Below are 17,937 nucleotides of genomic sequence, written 5' to 3'. Positions count from 1 at the left end.
TAGATTTAAATCTATGTACAACTGTTATGAAGTTAACAAAATTAGACCACAGATAAATTTCATATGCAGAAGAAAATTCAGGCACTATGGAGGCTACATTTTTAGAAGTTCAGAGCAAATTTTGAATTATTGACCATTAGTTAAAAAAGCCATCAGTTGGTATGTCAGTTTAGCCTGGTGGTTTCCTACTGTAGTTACTGGAAAATACGGTCTCTACACATACATGTGTGTTTAGATTGATGTTTTGTATTAAAAAATTACAGAGAACTGCTGCAATAAATTATGCAGGTTTCAAAGCTCTCATGTTGCCAATGGAAAGCATGTTTCTTTTTTCTTCATCAACAGAGTCTTCAGGATCTGACAAATTTTGTTATGAAAAGCTTAATACAGAAGGCACAACAAAAGGAAACTGTGGAAAAGATGGAGACCGATGGATTCAGTGCAGCAAACAGTAAGTTCATCTTGGTAGAGATTATTTGTAATTTAAATAGATTGATAATGGTTTCATATTGTCTACTTTTTCTACTTTTTCTTGAATGCTTCAGCAGTTTGTTTTGCACTATTTTGAATCTTCTTTCCCTCACAAGGTTTGCATCTTGAAAAAGTTCCACTCTGACAAATCCATAAGTGACTCAGCGATACACTTGGAAAGAATCGCAGATTTTCAGAAGAATATACTGACTTTAATTATTTCAGAGGAGCTGAGGGACAACACAACAAAAATTCACAAGTTTATAGCGTACAAACGCCTCAGACTTGGTAGTGATAAATTAGGCTGCAAATGCACATGTTGTTTTTGCCTGCTCTAGGATTGATACCAGATTATGCTGTTTCAAACTCATTCCAACCATTATTTTGATTAGAGAGGACCATTAGACATTTGGATGCTATAGAGAAAAGGGCTGATTCATTTGCGTGTGATCATTACTAGATGAATATTTGATTAAATTTATTTTTCTAGTTAATGACCATTAGTGGATAGACTTTAAAATTACAAAACAGTAAATAAATCAGAAGAAAGTCAAGTATGCACATACAAATTTCACTCACAGTGGTGTTTTCCTTCTTTGACTATTTCATGTTTGTCAGGTGCCTCTCTTAAAAATTATTTTTCAGATAGGATCATAAGGAAAGGAGTTGTTTAATGAATTTTTTGAAATATATTTAGATGGGAATAGCATTGTTCTGATGCGCACATTTAAAAATTTCATTTCTGCAAAAGCTTTTCTTTGTTGCTAGAGAGATGCAGGAAAATGATCTAGCTGAAGAGCTATTTAAATTTTTTGCAGTTTTAACAAAGGCATTTTCCATCATTCATCCAGCTGCTTCTGTGACTTAGGACAGTTAGTATTAGGTGATATCCTTCTATTGAAGATATGAGTTATCTTTAGTATCTTATATAAGATATATTGAAATATATTTAGATATAAAACAAAATAAAATAAAGCAGATTTTTAATGAAATTTTTGGGCACACACAACTGCTAATGATTGTTCTTATGGTTCTGTTATCTTGCAAGGGAAATAAAATTCAATTAAAAATTCAAAAGTGACATTAATGTGTGGCATATAAGCTGCTAGAGAGAGCGAAAAGTAATTTAACCTGACATGACAAAGCTTTGTATGATTTGGCTCCTCTAAATTGTACGGTATTGTACTTAGAACACAGATACATTCTTTGTTCATGTGAACATTCACTGGTCCATTAGAATGAATGATGACTTGTTTCTGCCTCTTGTCATTTATATAAAATAATATTTTATTTCCAGCCTTGTAGTCTGAAAGTCTGTCATGTGGCTTATGGTAATATATTACTGTGATCAGCAGCATCATTGCCAGACTTTCTTTTTTGTAAGTCTACCTCATATTATTCCAGTAATATTTTGGTTTATGTTTTCATTTTACAGTGATGTTTTCTGTGGCTTTTTGCTCTGTACTAATCTTACTAGAGTTCCTCGAGTTGGTCAAGTTCAAGGAGAAATTATCCCAAATTCTTTTTATCATCAAGGACGCATAGTGGACTGCAGGTAAAAGATAATGCAGTATTCCAATGTGATTTTGCTCTGTCAAGCCTAGTTGAATTAAGATAAACATAAATGTAAAGTTCTGTGAATTTTAGGTAATTAATATATTGCAGCAAAGTCATTATTCTAAGTGGTATTTCTTTTGATTAAAAAAAAATATAAAAGCCTAATATTCCACATTTGAATGTGGGTTATCCTTCTGATTACTGTGTCTGATCCCTCCAATAGCAGAACTTCACAGTCAGAGCTTAATGATAATGCTCAGCATTATGTTTTTCTGGGGGTGGAGAAAGTCTGTATTGCCAAAGACCCATATTTTAAACATAATGATTTTGAGTATTAAATACTCAGAGAAACAGCTGTAGGGTAGTGAAGGCAAAAAGGAAGGAAACTGCGGAGTTGTGTCAGAATAAGATATTAAGCTACAGTTCAGTTAAAGGACAGGTAAATGGGTTTTAGTCTGCTCTGCATGATACTAGGTTTGTATTTTAAGGACATTGGCAACATTCCCGTCATGCTAAGAATACTCTCTTGCATAGTTATGTCCTGAATGAACTGTGATTCTTAATTCTTCCATTATTCTACTAGTGATTTTATTTAAATATCATCATATGGGAAGTTAGTTCTTGATATTTTTCTAGCATTAGTATTTCACAGCATTTTGGGGGAAAAAAAAAGGAAAGAAAAAAAAGAAAAAAAAAAAGAGAAAAGCATTGTTTGTCAAAGACTTAAAAATCTCCTAGGCCTAAGGTGCCCTTCTTGAGTAGTTAAGTTAATATATAGACTTGTTTTTAGTTTGACAACTGGAACACTTTATCATTGCTGTGGACAGGCAGAAAAACTTTATAGTTTTGTTCAGTTTATCTGTATGCTTAAATGAAAGAAAGATACGAAGCTTTTAGTACCTACACTAACATGTTTTTAATATTTTCAAGAGACGCCAGTCATAATACTAATAGTATCTTAAAACTTATTTCTCCTAGTGGTGCTCATGTTCTTTTAGATGATGATACAGATTTAGGTTATGTGGAGGATGGAGCTCCATGTGGACCTCAAATGATGTGTCTGGACAAAAAGTGCCTGCCAATTCAGTCCTTGAACATAAGCAGCTGTCCCATTGGTTCTAATGGAAAAGTCTGTTCTGGTCATGGGGTGAGTCTGTACTGGGAGTGAGCAGCTCAGCTTCCCCAGCTCCCTCTGCTGTACCTAATCCTAATGCACCCTGTGCAGTTCTCTACCCAAAAGTGTTCTTAAGACCTGTTGATCTGAAAGCAGAAATGTTAAGATTCAGGGGAAAACTGCCATTTTATGAAGCAAAGATAAAATTTTAGAAAGCAAAATTATCAGATTAGTTCTCCAATTACATCTGAAGTATTTGATTTGTTACTAGCAAGAAGGAACTTTGACGCTAGTTATTGTAAAGACTTCTGTAATGTACTACCCACATTTCAAGCCACTTGCCATTTTCAGTTAAACTTTTTCCTGCATACTATCACCTTTGTAAAGTTGGTCCTGTGTTCATAGATTTATACTTTATGACTTAAATAATTAAAATTCCAAACTGTGGGTCCTCAGCAGAGAGGATACATTCTTCTTGAACAGACCCAAAGTGTATAATTTTACATTTGGGCACATTATATTCTGTTATTCTATCCATAACTCCATTTGTCTAAGATACTAGGTATGTTTTGATGAACAGATTTCCTGTTTTAAATAGCGATAAAACCTTTCCATGGTGGGATTGAGTCAGACACATACTTGCCAAAGGGGCTAGACTTTATACAAGAAGGTGTTTTTTTTCTTCTTGTTGTCTGTAATTGAATATGAAATTGAGTGTTTCAAAAAAGAGGAGGTTTCAAAAAAGAGGTTAGGTTCAAAATCAAGAAGAAAAATTTTAAAATTGGCAAGTAAAGTATCTAGGAGATCTAGAAATCATCTTGGTACTTTTTGAGAGTGGCACGAAGGGTGAGTGAACCATCTTACCTGTTTTGTTTTGGATTATTACAATTCCTAATTTTAAAGGAGTATTTCAGTTGATCAAACCTGCCATAAGATGTATTTATCTTCAACTTCCTAGATCAGATTCTTCAGTGAGTACTTTAAGAAGTAGAGTGTGATAAAAGTTGAATTAAAAAAATCACAAATGCTACTTAGTGTGTAGGTTGTTTGCTGGTTTTTTTTTTTCACATCATGTTCCAGTGTCCAAAAGATAGTTAGCTGTTTGTCTAATGATTGACTTCACTTCTAGTCCTATAATCAAAACTTCACTCTTAGTTTTATGTCTGTTTCTCATGTCATGCTTTTTTCTGTAGTAACTTCTCCATGTTCTTTTTTGTATGCAAAATTTATAGCTATTAACTCTCACTGTTGATTTGATGTTTTAGGTTTTGTCCATTGGTTAGATTTTCCTGGATCTGATTGTCAATTTTAGAGTCCTAAGTCCTGTTTTAGAGGTCATTCAACCAAATGCAAACTTAGGAAGCACTGTTACCTCTCTTTTAGAAGATGAACATTGCTGCTTAGGAAAAATGCCAATGAAACCAATGAAAATATATCGATTTTGTTCTACATGGGAGCAAACTGTAAATGAGAGGTTGTAAAGGGTAACCATGTCTTCTTGAACCTTTTCACATGCAAATGCTTGTGTTCCTTCTGGGCATTCAGGCTCAAAGTCTAGATAGTTGGTTAGTGAAGTTAGTGAAACCTAACTAGTTTAGATAGGGTTTTTTGGATGAAAATTTGTTATTTTTTACAACCTGTGCAGGTTGTAGTGGAAGTGATGATAGAACCAGTTCTGCCTTTCCTAGCATCTGAGTGTATTAAGAGGGTTAAAGCAAACTTTCAGATTATTGATGGGTTATATCATTCCAACCACTCAGTGCCATTGTTACAAATATATAAATGGGTAAGTTTTGTATCATGAATTAAATATCTCATTACATGTTAAATAAAGTTAATAAAATGTAGTTAAAAACTAACTGCTGTCACTTATTTTCTTTTCCAGGTTTGTAGTAATGAAGCCACTTGCATTTGTAATTTCTCCTGGGCTGGGACAGACTGCAGCATTGATGATCCTGTCAGGGATACTGGTGGCAAGAAGGAGGAAGGACCCAAGGGTTTGTGTTTTGTTTCAGTTTTGATGTTCTTTCAAGTATTTATGACATTGTTCCATTGATACGTGGTAGTAGAATTAGCATATAAAAAGAGAATACTATTGCACAGCTGTGTAGATGAAGTAGGTTTTTCTACTTTAAGAATTGATGAAACTTTCATTTTTCTAACATAAATTTGTGGAAGATTTCAACAGGTAATGTTTTTTCCTTCATCCTTTATTCTCTATTTTTTAATAATAATTTTCTTTATGATTGGAACCTGACTAAGTGTGTCTCTTGTTATTTATATGATAATTGAGTATTTATGTTTTACGAGAGATTTCCAGTTTCCTTAGTTGTTCTCAGCTAATTCAGAGAGCTATGGCATAAAAAAGGGAAAAGTGGTATGTCCCTAGTGAAATCAGATTCCTTGAAATCAGATTTTAATGAAAGACAAAAGAAATAAATTAAGATTTTAAGAACTTAAATTATTCTTACAATCATTATTGCTTATTCTTATGTACTTAGTTGGTATTTCAACTGCATATGAAGTATAAATACAAAGAGGAGATATTGAGGAAATAACTCATCAAAAAAGTTTTTCAAAGAGGAAGAAAAGCACTTGAGATTCTCTCTGACTTCTCTGCCAAAGAATATCTTTGGATTGTCCTGTCCAGTTTTTGTATGTCTTGTCATCAGGGTATTGTCCAACATCAGACTATATTCATCAAATCTTATGCATTTACAGATAAAGTTCCCAACAAACAACTGAGAAACACAAACAAAATTTTTCTCCATATCCCAGTTCCAGGTTCTTCTCCCCTTTTTACAAGGCAGATGGGAAAAAGATAGAGTTGCTTAAAAATTTAGCCCTTAGGGATCAGACTCTAATTGATTACTCTAAAATATCCAAGGTTTCAAAGAAAGAGTCAGAAAGGCTCCACATCCGTCTTGTGTGCCTTTTCCTGTTGCCCTTTAGCAGAATGGTTCCAGTAAACCTTTACCAAGAACTGTTGAAGATATAGTCTTAAAACAAATTGCTATTGTGAAGGAGGCTCTCTTGAACAGTCCAGATTTGTATGAGGGAATCTGTACAGGTGCTTCCTGGATTTCTAATCCCACCACTGTTCAGTGTAGCTGCCTGTTTTGCACCCTGCCTTACGCAGCTACTTGTCATTCCACTTCCCCTAAAAACCTTCCTGAGTGTAGAACGCTGCTTACAGTCTTAAAAAAATTATGGAGACCAGCACTATAGAGCTGTTCAGTTCTCTCTGTGTGTGGATGAGGAGAGCAGCATTTACAGCTGTGACACTGAGAGAGTACGTGATTTTTATTTTGCTCGTTTCCAAATCCTGTAGGTAAGAATTAATTCCCTTCTCTTTAAAAAGGTCTGTAGGAAGGGCAACACAGGAGGTATGCTTACCTTGGTTATGTTATTGTAAGCCAGATTAACTCCTCTAGTTCAGAATGGAAATGCCTGTGTGAAAATTAATACATCAATGCTGAAATATACTGGGCAAAAGCCTTAAATGAATAGTATGTGCATGGAATTCTGCCAGTAGGTACAGACAACATTTAGACTGCATTTTTTAACGAATTCCTCTGCGAAAAGGCAGACTATGCTTTTGTACAAGGTGGCTCAATGATCTCAAAAGATGGATTATATTTCTTATATTGTTAGAGTAATTTATTGATGTTAAATCCCCTAGAAATGAATTTAGGACCCTGAACACTAACAGAGCTACTGTGATTTCTTTCTGCGTGCTTATAGAGGAAATTCCTTTGTGAGAAGATTTCAGAAGAATTCAAGAATACTTTTGTCTGTTGTAAAGATCCAACATACTCAAGTAGTTTCCATTAACTTTTTTCCCCTTATTACTCCCTTTGTCATATGCCAGTTTACAAATCTGAGACAGAAACCAAAATACTAGTTTTTCCTTAGCCATAAGTTTGAATTTTGTTATGTTTCAGAAATGAAACACTCATGATGTGAAAATTAAAACCTAATAGGTTTAAGATTTTTCACACCATAAATCCAAGCATTTTTCTTACTACAATTAGAACATGTATAGTTAGGAAGTATTGCTAATTATTTATATATTATTATGATAACTGACAATTGGCTGCTACTTCTGCTGCACTTTTCAGATTTTTCCATCATCCATCAATTGCTTTTTGGCTCCATTTTCTATTTCAGGATTAAAAAAATTAGTGGTCCTTATTATTATGTCGCTGTTAATACATGACCCTTGAATTATTCTAAACTCAGCAACCTACTGTATCCTGTACTAGCAGATGTACACAGCATTTAGCAGTTTGGGGAAGACAAAGAGTTCTTGCTGTTAGTTTTTGGTTACTGCAGAAACTTTGAGTTACTTTAGAGTACTGGCACACGAGATTCTTCCTTTACCATTTAATTTGCAGAATTAGTCCTTTATTTGACTAGTGGAGTAGTTTTATTTTAGTATAAAACTTATGTCTCAAGTGTGTGTGTGTGTGTTTGTGTGTGTATATTTATGAAACTTTTGGAAGAAAATTTTGGAAGAAAATTACCCAAAGCATTTCAAAACAGACTTCATTCAGCATGAAATCTATAAAGTTTTTGTCCCTTGGAAAAGTTCCCATTGGATAGGGAATTCAGCTGCTTGCTTGTGGTCTATTGTGAGTCAATGAATCTATCAAACTTTTAATCTCTAACATAGGAAATGTACAGATGTTTTTTCTCAAACAAATATCCTTAAAAATTAAAAATAAGGCCTTAATGTCTTAAGAGAGACTACCTGAACATATCAGAATTTCCAGAGTGTAACCTGAAGCGTGTTTCTAAGGTAGGTTTTTGCTTTTAAAAGATGTTGTCTGTCTTTAGATCATATAGATAAATAGCGAGTCCTATTAATAAATGAGGTAACAAAGGAAAATATTACTATCTAGTAAAGAAATGAATTTCAAAGTTGTGTTTGGGTTTTTTTCCCTGCAGTGGAACTGTTTCCGAACAGTTTTCATTTGCTTAGTAATATTGTGGATACAGTAAGTTTCTGGTGATCAAAAGGAAGTTTTCTTATTGGTAATTTATTTACATTTTGGTTGTTATAAATAAGCAGTAGGTTGAGGATGTTCCTCTTTTAAATAAATAATAGAATCACAACAGTAAATGGAATAGTCTTTCATTTACAGGAAAACTTCTCATTGAAATATTTGCAAACATTCAAAGGAAACCAAATATGTCATTTCAGAATTTTTAAAGCTGCAGTATTTGGTAAATAAAGGTTTGTGAGGAGATTTGAATTGTTTATCCAAACAGTGGATTATAGCATAAAGTATTCCTTTGAGGAATTGTTTCATGTTTTCATTTCAGACATATATGTGATAATTTCCTTAAAAAATCTTCCCTTTTCCCTCCACACAGTGAGCATGGCCGCTAACAGGCTAATAGGTGCAGTGGCAGGGACCATTCTGGCCTTGGGGGTGATTTTTGGAGGCACAGGGTGGGGAATAGAGTAAGCATTTTTCTTAGTTTGAGTTTTATGTTTGGTGCCTAGTTTGTGAGGTAACCGTATGCACCTGAGCCCTCTGTGTATGACCCCGTTAGCTTTGTCATGTGGTGACCGTATTTGTCCTGTGATTTGACTGTGTCCGTGTCATGTGGTTTGCTCATGCAGTGTTGAACCTTCTCCTGTCTGGGACAATGTGGGGCATAAAACAATAAGTTTGTGAATTTTTTACATTGTCACCATAAAACTAAGTGTCTAAATGTTTCCATTACACCAAATTACAAAAATAATGGAGAAAAAATGGAATTTCGTGATTATTTCACAAAACAGACTGAGTAATGTGGACTATTTCATAAAATGCAGAAATTGTTTATTACAGTCTGTGGGGCTTTCAGTCTAATGATAAGCTAGGCAGATGAAAGCTGATGGTAGTCATACAGACAGCTAGTCTTACAGTAAAGCTTCTGAAAATTCTGTTGCTAGGAACCTGTTACCCGAAGATAGCACAGTGCTGAAGTATAATATTCACATATACACAATATATATGAGCAATTTTTGTTGTCTTTTCATAGTTTTAGGAAACTGTAACCTTAAGTATTATCCCCCTACCTCCATTTTAACAATGGCTATGATTTATACAAATTTTGTTTATATATATACACACATGCATAAAAAGGCCCATGTAAGAGCTCCCTTCATTCTGCGTTCACTGTACAAACTACAGCTTAAAGCGGTGTTATTTTGCTCCTCTGAGAATTCCAACTTCACCAGGTTTCCAGTACTATATGTTACATCTGTCATGTGGCAGTGGCACCTCTCTGAAGGGGAACTCATGACAGGACAGTCTGATTTCTAAACAAGCTGTGTGAAAAGGCATGCATGTACAATTCTAGTCTGGCAAGGCAGCATTTTGTGTTCACATGCTGAGTTCACAGCCCTAGGAACCTGTCTGGTACATGAAACTCATCTCGGATTCTCAGAAGAGTAGAGACCTTTGTGTTCAGAGAGGACAACTAATAGAAAACAAATAGAAGGAAGAAGGTAATAGATTATTTGCTTGAGAAAGATTAGATCTGTGTTTTACTGGTGGGTTTTACAGCTTTTTGCTAAAAACTGACAACTGTTAAGGTTGTAGAGGTTTGGGACACAGATTTGGAAGGAGAAAATTTACCTACAGGTTGAGGACCACTTGCCTTTTGCTTACATTCTGCCTTGTACCCTTCTGTTTTTCTCTCCCCTTACCTGCTGTCTGAAGCCACTCATCTCTGACCAATGTCCCTGACCATTTGTTCTTGCTCCTGTATTGTTCTACACTAAGTCCAGCTTTTCTTCATCTTTGCTCTTATCACTCATTACCTGACTCATTCTTTGTGTTTCTGTCCATTCTTCTTTCCTGCATCCCATCAATCTTTCTCTGGTCTCTGGTTCCTTCAGATACAAATGTACATTCAAGGCAAGCCACTGCTACTTTTTGTTTGGTTTACAGAAAGCACATGGGGAATCCAAATTCCCTCTCTTTTCCTAATACCCTTCAGTCCCTGGTGGCTGTTACCATCAGTGGCTGCAGCGGAGGGTGTGTTCATCAAGCACAACCTGGTGCCAGGTCCTGCCCTTCTTCCTCCTTCCTCAACACTTCACTTGCAAATTGTAAACCTTTGTTTGAAGTGCTGAAATAGCTTTAACTTCTAATAATAGCAGAGTTTCAAAGCAGTGTATATTAATTCTTGTAGAATCTAGCTGACGATGATGAAGACTTAGGGAATAGTCTGAAGTCTACTGAAATTATAGGTGTGTTCTGTTTTTAACACCTTCAGTAGGGTTTGTATCGGGGTCCTAAAATATGACCTGGGATGGTACAAATAGCCATGCCAGAGCAGGTAGTGCTTTGCAGGAAAAGGTGGTGTGCCAGGTGTTGTGCAGGAGCTTCCTCCTGAAAAATCTGTGTCTGTAGATTATAGCAGTAGTATGGTGGAAAGAACAAATGTACCCAAGTATTGCATCTTGTCATAGTCTGGATGAAAAATGACCCCACAGTATGGTGGTTATTAAAACCTTCCTCATACTTCTGGTTTCCTGTCAAGCATCGGAGTTCAGTGACTAGAGAGGCTTATTGAGCTGAAACATATGGATTTATACTTTCTTCATAAATGTCACTTTACTGGTAGAAAAATTCTGGTTTAGTAATAATACAATTTTTTGATAATGCCTAGTAAAACATAAGGCATAGAACTTTAAGGTGAAGTATAACATGTAAAAGTAGTCCCATTGTAAGTACTTTTATGTGCCCAGTCCATTGTGGTCTTAAAACAACTTGCCAGTGATCCTCTTAAATCTGTGTTTTCAAACTGGAATTCAGCAGTTGGGAGGACTCTGTTCTCAGAAACAAGTGGTTGCTGTTTTAGTCATCATACCTATTCTACCAGCTTATATATTTATATACATTTTTATATTTATACTTTTCCATTAACTGAACCTAACTGGTTTGTATATTATCCTCTTCTGTTTAAATTTTGATTGAATTCTTCCGTATTTATAGTAAACAAAACCAATATTGATTTTCTGTATTGAAAGAACAAACTGCTGTTTGGTGAATAGATGTGCACTATGAAATGGATACACACCCTCTCCCTCCACACCCCTTGACATTTAACAATCAGGAAACATAGTGAGAATGAGAGATGTAAAAAGTGGTGATTTGGCACTTCTTTATCTAAGTTAAGTTATGACTTTGTTACTATCAGTTAATCTTTGTACCTCTTTGTGGGAAGATAGCATTCTATGGCTAGAAAGAAATCAGCTTTAGAATTTTTCAAGGCTTATAAAATCTATTACAGATAAAGTACTTGCGATGTTTTCAGTCTTTTGTTGTGTGAAATCATTTGATAAAATCCAGAGTAAACACCAGATCTCAGTTAGACACAGTAGCTCATTAGGCTCATTAGACTGCTGTTGCAAGCAAGCCTTAGTTGGGACTATAATGCCTGTGGAATGGCACTTACCCTCCACCATGGTCACTCCTGTTGATTTGAGTCAGGTGTGACTTTAAAGGTAAGTTCAAATAAGATACATTCTTCCAAATTGTGAAAAATTACCTTTTAATTTTCGTTGTCAAATTTGTGCACTGCTCATCTGTAAAGCTCACTATATTTCATTTCAGTCCAAGTATTTTGTTCCTATTCCTGAATATTCTTTGTATAGGAACTGCAGGAAGCAATTTTTAAAACTTGGTTTCTTTTAGCTAATCAGATCTCCAGAAGCACTGATGTGGGAAACATGTAATGGATGCAATGAAGTTAGGTTGCTGCAGTAAATTTTAAGACTTGTGACAAGTGCTTTTGTAGTGTGTGGGACTGGGCAGGAGGTTTTGTGATACCGACCTAACAGCTTAAAACTTTCAGTTGTTGCAGCTGCCCTTGCTCTTTCTTTGCTGATCTCTGGCTGCTCCTCTTTCTTCCTTATGTTAGCTGTCTGACAGTTTTCCAAACTCGGTTTCAGAATAATTAATTAGGAAAATTTTCATTGCTGTGTAGAAGTGTTGGTTTGGGGAGACTGAGATAGGAGGTAAGAACTGTTTCTGAAAGCTATTCCTGAAAACGTAAATGTTTAAACAAAAAGTGTACAATATACTGCAGAAGAACTGTTGAGTTGGTTTCCTTTTGCCTTGAGTTCAGATGCAATTAGCTTTACATCAAAAACTGCGTGATAGGAGGTTTTGGTACAGAGCAATTAAAATGTTACTCAAGCTTATTATCAGTTTTCCTCTGCCCTATGTAAGTAGAGCACTTAAGGGTCAATTATTAATATCTTATTTAGGTGGTCTCTTGCCCTCTTCAGAAAATTGCACGAACATATTTTGTGCAGCTTCTTTTTGTTGCTCTTTTTTCCTGCTCCACCCTTCCCCACTTTGTTGTTTAGTACCTTCTTGAGGACAATGAAGAGATGCTTTGATGTTTGGAAATCTTAGGAGGAATACAGCTTTTATTTAAACATTTGTTCCCTATTATATAGTCCTTTGCTTTTGTCAAACAATTGTTTGTAAATTTAGCATTGATGTAACCGTAGGGAGTCTGGATTATGATTAGCAAGTGGTGCTGAATGCTCTCAGCTCAAATTAAAAAATCTACACCTTTCAGAAGCTCCATGAAAAAGACAGGGCTTTTTGATTTTTTTTTCCTTTCTTATTTGCTGCAGTCTTAAAACATACAGCATTCATACTTCTTCCTTTAAGTTAAGGGATTATTCACAAATATCTTAGTGTCCTCAGCTGACTGTTCGTTCACAGATAATGGAGTAAGTTACAATGGAATTCACTAATACTAGATTTTTATCTTTAGTAGAAGTCAGCATAGCACAATGCAGAGACCAATAGCTTTGTTCATTCCTATTGTTAAAGAAGAGTAAGTTAAGTTGGGCTTGTTGAGATTGTCTAGAGGCATCACCTTGTGTGCTGTCTATATTCCTTGAATTGTTTGACTACCCTTCAGATGCTTCACATGATGTGAATAAAGTCGTTGGTTCTTATGTCTGTCTTACCATAATCCTTTGTCACAGGTCCTAGTGCCACCAATCTTATAATAGGCTCCATCGCTGGTGCCATCCTGGTAGCAGCTATTGTCCTTGGGGGGACAGGATGGGGCTTTAAGTAAGCAATGCCGCATGTCTTCTCTTCGGTGGCTATGGCATTTCTATTTCTGGCTTACATCACTAAATTTTGAGTTCCTGCTACAAGATTTCCAAGTTAAGCCCGTCCCCCAAACTCTAACAAACTGCTTTAAACAAGAAAAAAAACTACACACACACACTGAACAAGAGGAGGAAATGGATTTGAAAATAGCAGATGTTATCAGGGTGCAAAGTTGAACAACAATAAAATAATTAATTTAATTTTCATTAACTCAGCTAAGATTTAGGAAGCAAGGTCTTTTTTTCACCTCCAGTTAGTAGTGTTGTTCTCAGAAGCTGACTGCACTGGTTAAAAACCCCCAAAAGATACATGTTTCTTTTGAATGCAGTAGTACTTTCAAACTGCTCAACTTTTCCATAATTAAAGATGTCATGTCAATGGTCAGTAGTGGCAGTAGCAGAGTAGTTTTCAGCAACAAATGTGTTGACTCAATGTACCAGAGCTAACTTTTTTGTGGTTATTATTTTTTTATTCTCAGTACACTTCAAAAAAAAAAAAATCAAGTGTAGAGAGAACATTTTGAAATCTTGAGCTGTTTCCAGAAAAATGACAGCATTTCTCTCCCATTTCTAGTCCAGTGTGTTTTATAACTATGAGGAGTAACATACCAGTCATTCTGCTTGTGACTGTTAAAGCAAAAAGAGAGTCTTGTACAAAGGTATTTAATTCTTGCCTTTTTTGTAGGGTCCAGTCTACCTCCATGCATGGTCCATATTTAGTAAAAAGGATCTCACTTTATAACCTTACAAATCATGGAAGTATTAAGCACAAGTAATTTCTCATGGCATTTCAAGTTGCTATTTCTATTCAATAACATGAATCAAAATTAAGCCATGATCAAACAATAAACCATAATTCTTCAAGGAGGTTTTTAAAATAATTAAAAAATTTTTTATATGGTCTCTATTCATATTTCATACGAATAGTCTGAGTTGAGAAGAAAAAAATTACTCCCTAATTGATTAAGGCCACTATCAAAGTAGAATCTAGTGATCAGGTCATATTTATCTGGTAATTCACTTTCAAAAAGTCACCTGAAAATGTTTACTTCTAATTTAAACTCTTATATTTTCAAAGGTTCAGCTGGCCTTAATTAAGCATGCATGTAGAAGCAAAATACTTCAAAATCTCATTCAGCCCTGCTGAAAACAGCAAACAGGCTTTGTCCTGTCTCCTGGACAAGGCAGTTACTCCCTCTTACACTGCCTGCCACTGTCGGTGTTCTCAGAAAGACCCAGCACCTGCCTCATTCATTTTTCTCCAAGTGCTTGCTCTGAGGGAAGTAACATTCTCTGTGCTTCCAGTTGACACTGGCAAGAGCTGCAGCGCTGCATGCAGCAGCCCTGGGATTCATTGCTTCTCCTTTGTTTTAGTAAGAAAAGAATAAATACAAAATGCACCAAAACATCCATCTGTAAGCATGGGTGTATGATCTTCAAAAGCTTTTTTAGTTCTGACTATAGACTTACCTTCAGCTGCTGGGTTTGTTGTTGTGGTTGAGGTTTGGTTTTGTTTTCTCGTACGTCTTCTTAGTTAAATAAATCCAATCCACTTATTTGTACAATAAATACCACTAGGTCAGCTTCCAGTATTTAGAAGTTACTGCAGGGCAGCTCTAAACAAGGTAGTCCTATATCTTTTGCACTGTATCTCATATGGCTGAGATTTTCCATATTTATAAACAGTAAAATAATTTAGTTGTCTTTTAATGTAAATGGAGCATATAAACAATACATAAAAATTTCAGTAAGTTGCAGAACAGAGGGTTTTTTTCCCCTGCGCTTCACTGCAATTATATTTTTTAATAAATACAGCCACATTTTCTGCAAGGCTTGCATTAATATTTCTATTAAAATTTTTGGTATATTAAGAACAACAATGCATGCACCTTTAAAGCACTAATATTAGAAACACGGATATTGTGAGTTCCTGTGGGAATTAACCAAGCTAAATTTTGTTGGAAAAAATAAATGTCAGCTTATATTTTTGGATGAGTTTTCTGCTGTAAGAGACGTATGTCTATTACTCAGCAACTCATAGACTTTGCAGAAACAGAGTGCTCATCCCTAAATAATACATTTGTATTGCACAAGGTAGTTTGTCGAAAACATAATACATGTCATTAAAATAGAAAAGAAATGTAGTCAGTTTCTTCCTCTGAATCTTTCCAAGCCATCTTGTGTCCTGACCACCTTTGCTCTCATGCATCAGAGCTGCAGCCCCTGTCCACAGCTGTGAGCAGGCTGGCTGCGGACACAGCTCCAACGTGGATGAACACAGATCAGCAAAAGAATCCCTCCATGTCTGAAACAATACAGTATGTCATTGATCATTTCTTCTTTGTGTTCCACACCTCTCAAACTGCTCTCAAAAGTGTTCAGCTTTGCATCCTGGTGTCATTCGTTAGCCCAAATGAAGAAGCTTGCTGTCCCTATAGATCATCTGTATTGGAAATGCATCCTGAAGCTCTTATTCTCACAAGAGCAAGATACAACTGTTTATTCTGTAGCAGAACCTCAAATACACTGGCCTGGCCTAGCTCACAGCTTGAAGTGCATGTTTCTTCTGGGGGTCAGAGGGGAATTGAAAAGGCTTTTTGGTTTATACACAAAAGAGGGCTAGCATATGTAGACCCCCTGATACTTGGCTTCAGATAGATCTGGAGGGACAGATGAGCGTAATAAAGAGGGATTTTAACTTTACCTTTTTAAGCAAGTGATATGTTTAGTCTCAGCAAATATGAGAGAAGGTAGCTAATGCTTTACAAACTGGGAGATGTGATTTCTGTTTCACAGGTTATCAGATGTTCATATGAACATACGGTACTGTGGTGTCAAGTCCATATCAAACGTAAGCTGCAACTAAGCAAAACTTTGTTCATGAACTGAGAGGGGGGTGGGGGTTGGAGGGGAAGTGTAAAAGAAGGCTTGATGCAAGTTTGGAGAAACAAAGTAAAAACAAATCAACGAACAACATCCAGTTTCAAGAGTGAATCTGAGGTTAGTTTTTGTCATCAAGTTAATGTGTGGACAGAATAGGAAAGAAAAAATGAATGACATTTCTGAGGAGGCACAGAGCCTCATTACACATTTCAGGTGGCTTAGAGTTAACGACTGTGTGTGGAAACCTCGTTAAGTAGATTTTACTTCAGATGAGCCTTGCATAGTACTTTTAAAACTGTTCGTGTTTAGATAGCAGTAAGGGAGTCCTACCTGTTGCTACCTGAACTCTGCCAGGTAACGTGCAGAAGTACAGCGTTCATGAAATGTGAAGTTAATTTTGGTGTAGCAAGTCTGTGCAAGGTTTCGGTATATAGTGTTTAATATAGGAAGGATACTTTTACCATTAGAGTAGCTCAGGGGCCTACACTTTTTATTTCTAGCATATATTCACTGACTTCTGCTGAGCTACTGCAATAATATAAGCTAATTAATGCTTTTGTTACTGACATTAACAGTGTTAAAGCAATTCTGGTAACAAAACAACACCACCAACAGGCAATGCTAGTAAAAGCGACGTGGCAATGCACATGAAAAGCTGCCTCTTATAACAGAATACAAAAGCAGCAGATAGAGAATTGATTGAAGGCACAATTCTATTTCCAGCAATTGTTCTTAGCTGAAGAGCCAAAGGGTTTTCTGTTCCTTTAATGGAGGAACCAAAGACTTACCCAGATATAACAGATGCCAAGGTTTAACTGGTCTGTGCAGTTGCATTTAAACCCCAAGGGTTTCCACAAGATAAGGCAGTGAAATGCTGGCAGCAACATTGTGAGGAAAGAGGTTGTGGTCCCTTACCAGCATTACCATCAATATGAATCATAGGCCATAGTCATCACTACACAGATGTCAGCATTAGAATCAAATGTGAGGTATTTTCTCACTTTTTTTCCAATCTACTAGAATAAACAGAAGGTCAACGTCTTATTTTAAGTTGCTAATTTTAGTCCCTCATTCTGTTAATTTGAATCAGTTTTGTAGCATAAGTTCATTTATTTAAGCTCTTCAACATTTGAACCATGATTTATGAATGCCTATGAAAACATTAGCTAGTTGAAGTGGTTAAAATACTGGGTTTGGATAAATCTTTAAATACTTAAATAAAGCTTTGTATTTATGTGATCACAAAGGCATACATTTGCAAGTAACGTACTTTGTGACCACATTCCCAGTTAGCTGCACAAAAAACCCACATCAGATTGCAGCAAGGTATTTCTTAGATATATTCAGCCTTTTTTGAAACCAGTTTTTCTTTTCTGAAATATTTTTTGTTTGTAAAGATGACCATGTTAGAAAGGCAGTGATGTGCTGTACCATGGTGTGCTTTTTTGATTAAGAATCACCTATAATTTTCTTTGTGTTAGAGACTCTTTTCCTAGTTGGATTACAGACTGAAAGGCTGACCCTCATTATTTAGAGGCATTAAAACTCTAAATGCAAAAAATAAGTTTATGTTCTAAGATCTTCCACATAAACCATCAAAGAATTAGGAAGCAGCATCATTCTCCTATATGTCCTCCTACAGAGGACTCTTCTGCCCCAGTTATCTTTTAACTGAAGCATACTGGAAGGAACATTGCAGTACTATAACATGTAGCTATAAAGAGGTGCAAATATCCAGGACCTGGTACTTACTGAGTTTCCTTTT

At 35.8% G+C, this 17,937-nt stretch overlaps 1 protein-coding gene across 8 annotated transcripts in view; it reads left to right on the top strand.

Annotated features, from left to right (window-relative positions):
- Positions 1-17,937, top strand: part of ADAM23 (ADAM metallopeptidase domain 23) — a 71,515-nt gene that overhangs the window by 48,126 nt on the left and 5,452 nt on the right. For 2 of the 8 annotated variants that reach the window (XM_027678313.1, XM_027678316.1), the window contains exons 21-25: positions 346-451; positions 1,907-2,026; positions 3,007-3,175; positions 5,028-5,139; positions 8,522-8,612. In XM_027678313.1, the coding sequence (XP_027534114.1) occupies positions 346-451; positions 1,907-2,026; positions 3,007-3,175; positions 5,028-5,139; positions 8,522-8,612 (598 nt within the window). Of the gene's footprint in view, positions 1-345; positions 452-1,906; positions 2,027-3,006; positions 3,176-5,027; positions 5,140-8,521; positions 8,613-13,157; positions 13,253-16,085; positions 16,141-17,937 lie in introns of those variants that run through there. The other 6 variants (XM_027678311.1, XM_027678315.1, XM_027678317.1 and 3 more) reach the window with 4 other exon arrangements.

This window comes from Neopelma chrysocephalum, unplaced genomic scaffold (assembly GCF_003984885.1).
Source record: "Neopelma chrysocephalum unplaced genomic scaffold, ASM398488v2 Primary Assembly neopelma1_44, whole genome shotgun sequence".
NCBI lineage: Eukaryota > Metazoa > Chordata > Aves > Passeriformes > Pipridae > Neopelma > Neopelma chrysocephalum.
This window is presented reverse-complemented; position numbering and strand designations above follow the sequence as displayed.